Source organism: Podarcis pityusensis (assembly GCF_964106645.2).
Source record: "Podarcis pityusensis genome assembly, chromosome: Z".
Classification (NCBI taxonomy): domain Eukaryota; kingdom Metazoa; phylum Chordata; class Lepidosauria; order Squamata; family Lacertidae; genus Podarcis; species Podarcis pityusensis.
Genome location: NC_138044.1, coordinates 22412670 through 22424959, shown reverse-complemented (window position 1 = coordinate 22424959; position 12290 = coordinate 22412670). Strand labels below are relative to the sequence as shown.

The 12290-nt window shown below is 43.6% G+C and overlaps 1 protein-coding gene across 2 annotated transcripts in view; it reads right to left on the bottom strand.

Moving 5' to 3' along the window:
- Positions 1-1785: 1785 nt before the first annotated feature.
- The window catches only part of NEXMIF (neurite extension and migration factor), a 207584-nt gene continuing 197079 nt past the window's right edge, over positions 1786-12290 (bottom strand). For both annotated transcript variants that reach the window (XM_080989719.1, XM_080989720.1), the window contains 2 exons: positions 8171-8295; positions 1786-6838 (listed from right to left, as the gene is read on the bottom strand). In XM_080989719.1, coding sequence (XP_080845845.1) covers positions 2553-6838; positions 8171-8258 — 4374 coding nt within the window. In that variant the 5' untranslated portion in view covers positions 8259-8295 and the 3' untranslated portion in view covers positions 1786-2552. The remainder of the gene's footprint in view (positions 6839-8170; positions 8296-12290) is intronic.

Here is a 12290-nt window from a genome sequence, read left to right as displayed (position 1 = left end):
TGCCTGAAGGAGAAAGATATTAAAATAGGCACCACTATAGGTGCTTCCACATGGCAGCTTGTTGTGCTCATGCATGCAGGCTTTGGGGGGGGGGGCAGAGTCCACATGATGGGACTCAAAAAGCAACCACCACCTTGCCCTTGGAATTTAATTCAGATTTCAATTTCCATGAGGTTTTTATTTTTGTTCTACTTGCTAGATTTGCTGTGGAAATGGTAAATCCCAATTGAAATGTGAAGCAGTATGGGATGGCATCTTGATGAAAACAGTATTGTATAGATCCCATGCAAAATGTGAGCAGCAGCATTTCCACAATCAACTGCTGCATGGAAGCATCCTATGAGCCCCAAGGATATAATCTGGAGGAGTGGGAGTCATGACTGTGCCACACTGAAAGGAACAAAACAAGACTTTGTGGTAAGTAGCTGAAGACCCTTGGTCACTTCAATGCTTTCCTTCCCTCTTTGGAAATGCCCTTAAATCCCTAGTCACTTTATCATTTCCCAGTGCAGCAGGTCCTAATCTTAGCTACATCTGCTTCCGAAAGGCTACCCAGCTGAGAGGCCTTTTCCATTATCAAGTTTTCATAAAAATCAGTAGCAAAATGTACAGGCTCAGGTTCACAAATGTATTTTTTTTCTTCCTTCGAGGAGACTTGGGGTGGGGGGTAAGATTTGAAATAAGGCCTTTTGATAAAGTACATTGCCATTAAGCAGCCAGCACTTATTACTGTCCCCAGAATGCACTTACCCCCCTATATCTAGTCCCCAACTTGACGAGATCATAAAGAGTTCCACTTCCATATTTGTATGATATATGACATCAACATACAAATTCGTAATTGCATTAGAAATTGTTTTTTAAAAAAACAAAACAACCCTTCAAACAATAATTTCTTTTAATCGTTTAGAAAACACCAAAGCTTGGAGCAGAGAGCTCTTCTAACAGGAGAAGCGTAGAAATGGCTACGAAACAGCTCAAAACAAAATACCAAAACAGTGTATATTGAAATGCATTGGTTCCCATTTTTCCCCCATCACTATTTTTTTTTTTTAGAATCTATCCCAAGTCGTATTATAAAATATAGAAAACTGAGTTACAAATATGAACAATACAACTTTGCTTTTGAAATAACCTTCAGCTACAGGTTTTGCTTGAAAGAAAACAGGCGACGGTTTAACTGTTGCTCTTCATTTCACTGACTAATGTACACACTTGAGTTTCCAGTAAATTTACCTAGAGTGATTTTGTTTGATGTCTAAAACCCTCCAATCAAACACTCACAGAATGAGGTTTAAGTATTTCATCAATACTTTCCAGAGGGCAGTGTAATTTCCCAGTTTCCATTTTAAAGTCCTCCTGGCCTCCCTACTAGAGGGCAAAAATTCATGAAATGAGGTAAGTTAATTTGGCACACACATGTTTAGTCATGCCCATAAAACTTTTGGTACATTACAGTAAAAGTGAACATCATTTTCATAGTGGTTGCTTTTGAAGGGGGTAGCTAATCGTATCAGTGGAATGTTTACAGTAAATCAGAAGGCAAAAGAAAAATCAAGAAAGAAAGAAAATAGCTCCAGTAAACACTCACAACCCATTGTTGATAAAGAGTTGTAAAAATATGTACAGTACATCAATTCTTCAGAGTTTGGCACAATTTGTGTGGTTGTTGTCAGTAATAGTGCATCAACAACTGTACAACAGTATGACTTCTGAAACACAGGGAATACTATGTTAGATTTGCTGTTAAAGATGAAAAGTCCCACAATTTCAAAGTTTTGATTTCAGCACTTAAACACTTGAACATATTACAAGGCATTGTTATATATATATATATCTTTCTTGAGCAAGGAAGTGGTGGGGGGACAAAAAAGAAAAAAGGGAGGAACCCAAGCAAGCATCAAATGTCTTTCTAGAAAAAGGTGTCTCTTCTCCAAATACAGGTTTTAAAAAAATGCTCTCTGCTTTAAGAAGAATGTAGTCTGTTTCCCTGCAGAAAAACCAAACGTTTTATGCCATCTTAGTTAGGTCAGGTGGTGTCATGTATGCTCTAACTTGGATAGATGAAGCTTTATGGTGCCAGTTAGGATATAAACAGCAGGGGGCTAGAATGCATACCCAGAAGCCACATGGTGCACAACTAGGAATGAGCTGTCATTTTGCAAACTAAATGCTGTTTGTTTGGCTTTTTTAGGGGGAGGGGGGATGCACCACCTCTCTTTTCTCTTTATTTTTCAAACTGAAAAGTTAAAAAAGTCTTTTCCTTTTTTGAAAGCGTAAGAAAAAGGGAGAGCACAAAACAAGCCCTTAAAAATAAAACAAATGAATACAAACTGAAGAAGCCAAACAGCAAGAAAAAAAAAAAGGAGTAGCCTTGTTAATTTGTTTTTAACCCCAGCCAAGCCAGAGGAAAAAAAGTTTGGTCATTCTTTTAGGTAGCTTGCAAGAAATAAGTATTTTCATGCACTTTTGAGAACATAAAGGAGAACAACCACCAAAAAATATTAGCAGGTAGTAGGGGGAGGGGGCATTCCAGCGAGTTTGGTGCAGCATTACCTCAGTTTCTCAAATGAAGCCGTCGCAGACGGGTCCTTACGGACCTGCTCACGCTCCGCTTGCTTTGCTTTACAGTTGTCATCTCTCAGTGACTTAGAAGTGGATTTATGCCGATACAGCTTTTTATGGGTGGGCTCGTTTTTGGCTAAAGTGCTCAGGTTACTATAGCTTTTATCAAAAAAGGGAGAGTGAACGTCTGGGGAGTACCCAGCTGAACAGTTGGGACGTCCAGGATCACAGGAGGCAGCTCGGCCGCTGGCTTTGTTCAAACCCTTGTTCCCTGGCTTGTGACTCTTTGCCGTTGCAGAAGAACCACCATTCACCTTTTTCTTGGACTCTTGTGATGTGCCAGCCAGGATCTTAAGAGTTTTCAATTTCAGGCTGTTTGATTCAGGGGGCTGGAATACATCAGAGGCATTGTTATGAGAAACGGGCCCCCACAGTGGCTCAATGGAGACCTTCATGAATCTCTGAACATCTGCCATTCCAGATGCTATGTTTGACAAAATGTTGGACGGCTCCTCAAATTCCCTTTGATCGTCATTGAGGAGGCTGTTAGCATTACCTAGGCTTACTTCAGACCAGCCTCCGCTGTTGTCCTTCCCCAGGGCCCATTCCCCAGGGAGCCCATTAGGCTTCCCTATCTGGATGGAGGTCGGGCCACCACGGTGGATGGATTCCACCAACGCTTTTGTCGCTGAGGCTGAGTTGTTCAGTGGAGCTGCTGCTCTCCCACCAACGCTCAAAGCCTTTTCATCATGAGCTCCAGCCACATTCTTCCCTTTCCTTGTTGATTTGGGAGGCTGTCTAGAATTTCTGCTTTGCCCCTTCTCTGTCCCTTTGCTGGCTTTGGGTGCTTTCTTCCGTACGGTTTTCTGTGGAGGGTTTGGGGTTGCACCCATATTTTTATTGGATGAACCTTTCCTCTTCGGCTTTGACACTTTACCGTTGCTGTTAATTTGGCCAGATGGCTCATCAAATGTTGACAGGCACGGGCCCTTTTCAAGAAGGCCGACAGAATCTTCGTCATTAAACATATGGAACTGGAATTGGTGATTATTTAAAGTAAATCCATTATCAGCCTGATCTTGGTGCGTCTGGAGGACCCCACATCCCCACTTGACTTTCTCAGGGTTATTCAGCACAGCCTGCGAGCTCTCGGGAAAACATTTCATTGTTCCCAGTGGTTTGACTTCTGACCCAGTTATCTGTGGGGAAAGGTTAGGGGTATCTGGGGGAGACATTTCTGAAAGAGATGATTGGCGGAACTTGTCAGGAGTGAAGTTGGAGATATCCAAAAGGTCTGTAGACTCCTTCAAAGGTGTTATTTCATCTATGCTTTGCTGAATCACTAGTTTGGGGCTGCAGTGGGCCAAGAAATCATCTGCAATGTCATCTTCACCATCCTTTTCACAGGACTTTAAACTTAGGGAACTGAAGTTGCTGGAACTAACCGACAAAGAGCCCACTGAATCAAAGCTAATCAGCCTCCCGTCGTCTGTGCTTAGCGCACCTTGCTGGAACTGAAAATGCCCCTCTCTGTTATTGAAATGACACGACTGGAAAGATTCCTCTGACTGCGACTGCTGGCTATCTGACATGTACTTTTTTTGGTATGGCAGTTTGCTACTATTCAGGTTAACTTGACTGTATCCAGAGGCTGGAGGGCCATCTGCACCTGCACAGCTCCCGAACTCTGCAGCCGACTGTGCAGGAGCCTCCCGCAAATCACTCGGAAATTCCTGGCTGCTGCCACCGGATGCTTTGCTTACTGGCCAGAGGCCTCCGAAGCTGCTGGGCTCCATCTCCAAGTGGCTTGGTGACTGCTGCAGCTCTGACTCTGGCGGGGACAGGACACAGCTCTGGGCGGGTTGCAGAGTGCAGAATGCCTTCTCTGCTTGAAGAAGGCCAGAGAGGGGCTCCTCCTGCTGCTGCTTTGACTGCTGATGACTGAAGTAAGAGATCCCAGTGTTGCTTGACAAATCAGAGGCATCTAACAGTGTCTGCAGATACCCTCCAGGGATGAGGGGCACACTGGCAGCAAGATTAGCAGACGTAAGGGCCTTGTCTGAAGAGCAGGCGGTAGCTAGGAAAGCCGGAGGATTTTTAGCAACCTTATCCTCCTTGTGCTCGGTAAGGCGAGAGCCATCTGCAGGGCAAGGACCACTTTCATCCATTGCAAGAGGCTCCTGGTTCTCCAAGGCTGGGGAGGCCTCTGCCAGGCTGGCCTTAATCTGCTTGCACTTCAGCCTGGCTTCGCTTTTGAACTTGATCCTGCGCAACACTTTCCTCTCAGGCCCTTTGAATTCCTTTGGTGAGGCAAGGCTCGCGATGTCATTCAGCTGCAAGCCGTTTGCACAGCTGGGTGTTGCAACAGCCAGGGTCTGCATCCCTCTCGGGCCTGCATCGCTATCTCCAATTCTGCGGCAAACCTGCCTTGGGTCTGAAGAACAAGAGCCGGGCTTGGGCATGGGTTGCTCAATGGCTTTGATTCTCTGAATCCTGTGCCTATTGGCCAATTTGCCTTTTCGCTTCCGTGGGTGAGGCAAGGAGGAGACCTCAGAGCCATTGAGATATAAACCATGTTTGCTCTGAAGTTCTGATTTCAGTCGGTTCTGCCACTTCTCTTGCCAAAAGCTCTTCAGGGGGGCCATCTTGGCATATTTTTTCAAACGTTCTTCATTCAGGGTCACTGTCATTTCGCTGGAATCCACTTTGGAAAGCTTGACAAGCATTTGTTTCTGCCCTTTAAAACGGTTGGTAATGATGTATTTTATGATGACTGGGGGCTCCTTGCGAGAAACTTTTCTCCTTTTCTTTGGGCACCATTCATCATCATCCTCCTCCTTGGGTCCATCTGGGTGCCCCTCCTTCTTATCCACAATCTTCTCGCTCTCAATGGAATCCACATCATATAGGTAATCATCGCTGTATCTCACTTTCCTCTTTGCTCGCAGGCCATAGTTCTGTTGTATGAAGGAACTGGAGTGGTCTCTGGGCAGGTACTTATTGCAGTCCTTAAGATTTTGGAGAACATCAAAAGAAGATTCAGTACAGGTGCTGTCATCACTGAAGTCCCCGGGATCCTCTGTGGAATTAACAAGTTCCAAGAAGTGGTTTCTTTTGGGAGAAATGTACTGTACCACTTCTGTACTGGTGCAAGATTTGTTTAAGGCAACTTTCTCACTCTCCTCGTCGTCATCCTCCCTTCCTCCATCTGTCTCCTCTTCCCCCCAAAGGATGCTCTCCTCAGATTTGAACTGGGAAGTATCAGTGGCCCCTCGAGGCCCCCTCTTCAAGGCCACTCGGCCTTCCTTCTTAGGGCATCCGCTGAGCACGTTTGGGAAGAAATTAAGCTGGGCATCGTCCTGCAGAGAACCCGCCTTCTCCTTCACACTGTCTTGGAAGGACTCATACCGAATTTTTAAGGAGCAGACGTCACTTCCCAAGTTTGAGTCGTCATCAAACATGTAATTATCCACATCTTCCTCAGAAAACAGGTTCACAGAAAGCTCATTTTTGGAGCAAAGGTCGAGCAGCTCGATTTTGCTTTCACTGATGAAAGATTCAAAATAACCCCACTCCTGGCTGGGATTTGTTAGTAAAGGTTCCTCCCCATTGCACTTGTCTAAGAGTAATCCCTCATAGTAATTTTTCTGAGTGGGGTCCTCTGAATCGCTGTCAGATTTCTCTGCATCTCTCTTGTCTGCTGCCCTTGATTTATGCGCAGGGAAGCTTAAGAGTTGGTCTGAAAGCAGTTGATCCCCATATCTCATGGTTTCCCCTGTGCTCATGCAATGAATCCCTATATCAGAGACTGAACAGGTGTCATAATCCCTATTTATATCACCCACTTTCAGGCTTATTCCTGGCTCTGAATCAATGCCATCCTTTGATTCGATAAAGTAGCCCAGGCAGGTCCGGCTCGGCTGCATCAAGCAGTCACCGGTGAGGGCTGAGATGCTCCCAGGTTCCATAATGTTGAATGGAGCCTTTTCACAGTCTCCGGGCAGGGACCAGGTGCTCATGCCCTTGGAGACGCATGATGTGAGTGAAATGGCGTGTACAGAGGAGGAGTCATCAGAAATGTGGTCAGTTACATCAGCCAGCCTCAGGGGAGAGGGAGGGTTCAGCCAACAGGACTTCTTTGAAGCCGGGGCCTGCTGGGCGCGGCTTCCCCCTTGGCTTTCTTTCAGAGCACCTGGGAATGACAGCGGTGGAGATGGAACTGCGGCCTCTGCATCCTGCGAAGCCTTCTCTTCCCCATCCAGGTCTTGTGACTCTGAAAGAATGAGAGGGAAAAGGAGGGGTGGAGAGAAAAGGGAGCAGGAAAAATAAGACCCTCGGAATTTTCAATCTGAATCTTCATCCCTCCATGGAGGGTGGAGCAAATGGTTCCTACGAACCAAATGATGTGAAAAATAGCATTATTATTATTATTATTGCTGTCAGTATACCGATGTTTATTCACTTAATTTAGTTGATGTTACATTTAAAACACACACGCATATACACTCTCACTCACAAATTAAAAACAACCCTTAAACTAGCATATCGTGGCCATGTACCAATGAAGAACAGCACATCTAATCCCTGTTTGGTGTTTAAATTTAAAACATGCTCTAAATTAACATTCTCACATCAAGCTGGCCACAGACTAGGTCACTGTACAGAGAAATTTTAATAACAACAACCCAGCTATTAGTTTGAAATTTAATTTCCATGTAGACAGACTCATGAACAATATTAATTATTTAACCTTCCCCTATAATGCTTGTTGATCATGCTCTGCAGCAAAATTTCACTGTGGAGGAGGCTTTTTAATATATATATCTAAAACACCACTTTCAAACTCTCTTTTTTAACTCACTAAGCTTTGATGCATAATATGCAGCTCAGATCATTTCGAAGCAGACAGCTCCATACACAAACACATTGGGGGGGAAAACCCCTTTTCCATCCCATTCTCCAGGGCTCTGGTGCTTTGGCCTATGTTTACCTGATGGTCAGGCTAATTACTAACCAATTGTCAAATGAAATGGAATGGAGTGAAAAAAGTCATAAATAAAATATTATGCATGAGAATTCTGGTATTCCTGTGAGCATCATGGTAAAAAAAAAATATTCGGAGCAAAGAGTACAATGTACTCTTCACAAAAGCTTTTTCACAAGCTGCCTGTTAACCCCAACCACTCTGTTTTTAAATCCTGCCAATTATGAAAATTAAAAATTGAAACATAAGAAAGAAGCCCAAACTTCCTAGAGAGTCTAGCATAGCAAAGTGACCAAGAGACATAGTTACAAATGAAAAGGGCTCTGGTTCAAATCTCACCCCTGACATGAACTCATGAGGGATCCTTAGGAAAACCTCCATATGGTGATACTGATAATAATATTCACCCACCTTACAGGGTTATTATAAGGAATGCAACTGATAATAAATGACTCGTGGATAATGTGTGCACTCAAAAGCATTGCATGAACGTGAAATATTTAATCTTATTAAGAAAATGTTACAAGGAAAGCAGGCTGACGTTCAGGGACAGATCTTGGAGTAAATCAGTTTCCATTAGGAGTTGGCAGTGGGTCCCTTGCTACAAATAGATTTCCTTACCATCCTCTTTCACCCCATTAATTGGGATTGGTTCTGGGTCTTCTGAGGCACGCTTATTATCTTCTTGGTCACCCATCAATTCAGTCATGAGTTCATGAATCCATTCTGAATTGAAGTCGGCCAGCCTACACATGTACAAAAAGAAAATTACAGGACATTAGAACCCCCAAACCAATTTGCAGCCCTGTGAGTGAAAAAAAAGCTCAGTTAAGAAGACTGAAATTTGGAAGCAAAATAACTGGCCTATCTTGATGTCTACTGTATTTTTCAATCAGGTCAGAAGCAAACAATGTCTACCACAACCGCACAACACTTCTACAGCCCCAGTTGTGTGCAAAGCACTGCCCAGAACCCAGAGGCATATGGGTCACATCCAGGGCAATTATATTCTACACTGGGGATGCCTCCAGACTGGCTTTTATTGCAGGATGGGTGCTCTTTATGTATGCTCATTTTCCATAGCATCCACACAATGCAGTTGGCATCAGAATGTCAGCCTGTATCCTCACCAAACATTTAATCTGGCTTTACCCTTTCCAGAATTTTTTTTTTTAATTAAACAAATCAGTTGCCTAAGACACATTTGTTATATCTGAACAATGCTTTTACAGTATTCAGCCTCCACCTGGAAGAATACTAGGTGAACAAGACTGAGATGATCAGCATAGATTGGGAACTGACAATGGTTTAGATGTCACTGCGAAACCATGGTTTGGCCCTTGAGGTAGGGATAGGCCAATCTGGCAATTTTGGTTTCTCTCAGTTTCTCAATCTCAAGTTCAGCCCTCCAGATTGGTTCACAATTTTCTTTTATGAATAACCACAGCATTTTAGAGCAAATTATTCATTATATACAATTTTTTTGTGTACAATTTCCTCTAATACACAGATTTTTTGCTTATTGTTTCAGAATGTACAAATCATCAGCATTTTAGTGCAAATTATTCATTATATACAAATTTGTGTGTAGAATTTCCTCTAATACACAGATTTTTTGCAAAATGATTTCCCCTAATATAATTTTTTGTATGTTATCTTCACTTAACATATGGATTTTTATGCACACTTTAGCCTAGTATATACGTTTTAGTACACCTTACTTGGCTGGAGAACAACATTACAAAATTTGGAGACATCCGAATTTTGTGGGATGGCTGAGTTTAGATTTGCTTATTGTTTCAGAATGTTTGTGGTCCCAATCCCTTGCATTGTGCCCAGAAAGCAGTTGCATTGAATTCTACTAGAACAACTTTATAGGGTCCAAATGCTTGGCTACAAGTTAATCACTTCATAGCAATTCAGTAATGATAATGAAATTTCAGTTCATAGATACTATACACAAAGCATAAAAGTGTAGATTATAGTAGCTGAGACATAGCTAGAAACCCAAAAGCAGCTGGAGGAGGAGGAGGAGGAGGAGGAAGAGGAGGAGAGGGCAGAGGATGAAGAAAGAGCTACACATGGAACTGGGTGTGGAGAGTGCAGTTGAATGGGACATAGCTGTGGGCAGCCTAAGGAAGTACCATCTACCTTGGGCCTGCCCATAAAAAGCAAGTCTAGCATGAGAAACTAATGTGATGTCTGCTGCTTCCAGAAGCCCTTCTTATTGTGAGACTTTTGTGGGTGAGCTGAGAGTTTGTCTGGACCCTGGGTGAGAACCCAGAAGCTGAGAGGGAGGGTGTGTGCCAGAAGGAAAATGAAGTGACATATATATGTATGCATATGACTTTGTATTAATGTAACCTTTTTAAATGCTACTGTGTATTTTTGTAATATTTTGTTTAAGTTGTCATTGCTTCAGTTTTCTGTACACCGCTTAGAGATATTTTAAAAGTTTTAATAATCAATCAATCAATCAATCAATGTATGGGTGGAAAGTATGGAAGAAAGTGATCCTATTTGAAACTATTTTGTGCAATGCCCAATAAGCAGAGTAAAAAGGCAATCATGTCATGAACAAGCAATTCCTCACTAACCACCAGGGAGTGCCAAAGACCTCTTGGAAAAACAACAACTGTCTTATGCAGCCATCTAAAGACAAGGAGCCAGGCTGCGTTAAGGAGCTTCTTCTGAGTGAGAGGTCCATAGTCTTGGTGTCACTACAGAGGAGAGCTTGTCTTGGATACAGAAGTCCCCCAGAACTAATGTCCTGGGATTCTCCAACACCATGCCAAAGACCTCCTTTGCCAGCTCAGTCAGGAAGGTGGTTGGGCCACAGGGCAGATAGTCCACCAACAAGATCCCTGTCCTGTCTCTGCCTACCAGCACCGAGTACAAACCACCAAATCCATCTCCCAAATGGACTGGCCTCCTAGTGAGAAGGATGGAGTTTTTATGAGTTACTGCCATGCCCTCTCCTCATCCCTATGCCCTCAGACTTGTGCTCCACGGGATACCCAGTTGGGAAAGCTGGGTAAGAAAACACACACACACACACACACACACACACACACACGTGCCCAAGTCTCTGCAATGCACACCAGATATACACCTCACCCACAAGCAATTGTTTATACCCTCCATTCCCTTTCAGGCATAATAATACATCATGCAATTACCACAGAGTGGGGCGGTGCTGGTAGCCCAGTTCCCAGATGTTCCCAGATTAGTGCAGACTTCTGAAATAACAAAGCCAGTTGCTTGCATGCAGACCCCCAATATGATTAAGGGCCTCAATCTCACAGAAGTCTAGCCTGGATGCCAAGGCTGGATCTATGCTTTGGGGCCCTTGGCATTGTATCCTCTGTGTGCATCTTCAGGGACTCTTCTGATTGGCACCAGGTAGCTGCCCCTGTAATCTGTGCTGGATTTTCACCCTTTTCAATTTCTCACAATGTTCTGGAGCAAAAACTACATTGAGGCTCTGATGCATTCTGGAAAATTTAAGATGGTGGCTCTTCACATCCCGCCACTTGGTCATGCACCCCCAGGGACAGGTGGGGTCCTATCAAGTCCTGGAACCCTGTCAGCTAGCCAGAGAATCCAAATGCTAGCACCAGTTGTGCTGGACACAACCGAAGCTGTGTGATGGTGCTCAGATCTGACTTCTCTAGGAAGGTTCACAGTGGACGCACCAACTGCAATTGAATACACAAAGTCCTGCCCACAGTCACAACCTGCCTCTCTAGGAACTGGGCTGGGACACATTGCCACATTGTGAACCTGGTATTTCAGAGTGAGTGCATCATCAGCCCAAACAAGGTGAATTTGCAGATGGGCTTTTCCAATGGCCAGAATCACCTCTGTTTTGTTTGCCAACCTCCAACCCATCACTGCTTCCAAACACCATAGTAATTTCCTAGAATCTGTGACGCAGCAGATTAGCTTGGCAGCGGTGGGTTCCATACTCTTATCCCATACTGGGCAGGTAATATTGAGTGTAAATGGGGACTAGATGTGCAGTTTTCCAGCCTGAACCAACAGCCAGAACTCTATGCATACTAGCCCTTGCAAACAAACAAACAAAAAAGCTAGACTCCTGCAGGCCAGCTGCTTAGGAGGCAAATAGCTGAATGTTTGAATTACAGCCTTTTGCTATATGCAGGCAGTCTTGGCTGCATCTTTGTATGCAAGCACTTTGTTGGATCAGAGCCACTACCTCCCTTCCATTATTTCCTTGCATGCACAGCCAACCTGCCAAATTTGGCTTGGAGGGCTGATTTAAAAAGAAATAAAATAATTCCCACTCAGCTGTGTGCACAAATTTGCACATTAGCAATTCACCCAATTAGCTGAAGGTGTCATCATTAGACATAAAGATGTATCGTTTAATTGCCTCTTTAAAATAAATCAAGTTCAGTCATACTTTAAACTCTGATTTGTAAGGCGCAAAGTTCTGTGCTTGGAAGAGTCACTTGTAAGGCATATTCGGCTTTCTTTTTAAACCTGTATCCCGGTAACAATGTTAATGACAAAAGTATTTAAGGAGACCAAAGGTAAAAAGAAAAGAAGACACTATCTGGACATCTTTCCTAACTCCCAGGGAAAGCCATGTTTGCTTAAATCTTGGATAATCACTGACGGGAGATGTCACACTGCGGCTGAAGCATTTTTCTGAGGGCTGAATTATTCACCCATGAAATTCAGCTGTATAAGCTAAGAGCTCCCATTTATCTCTGGC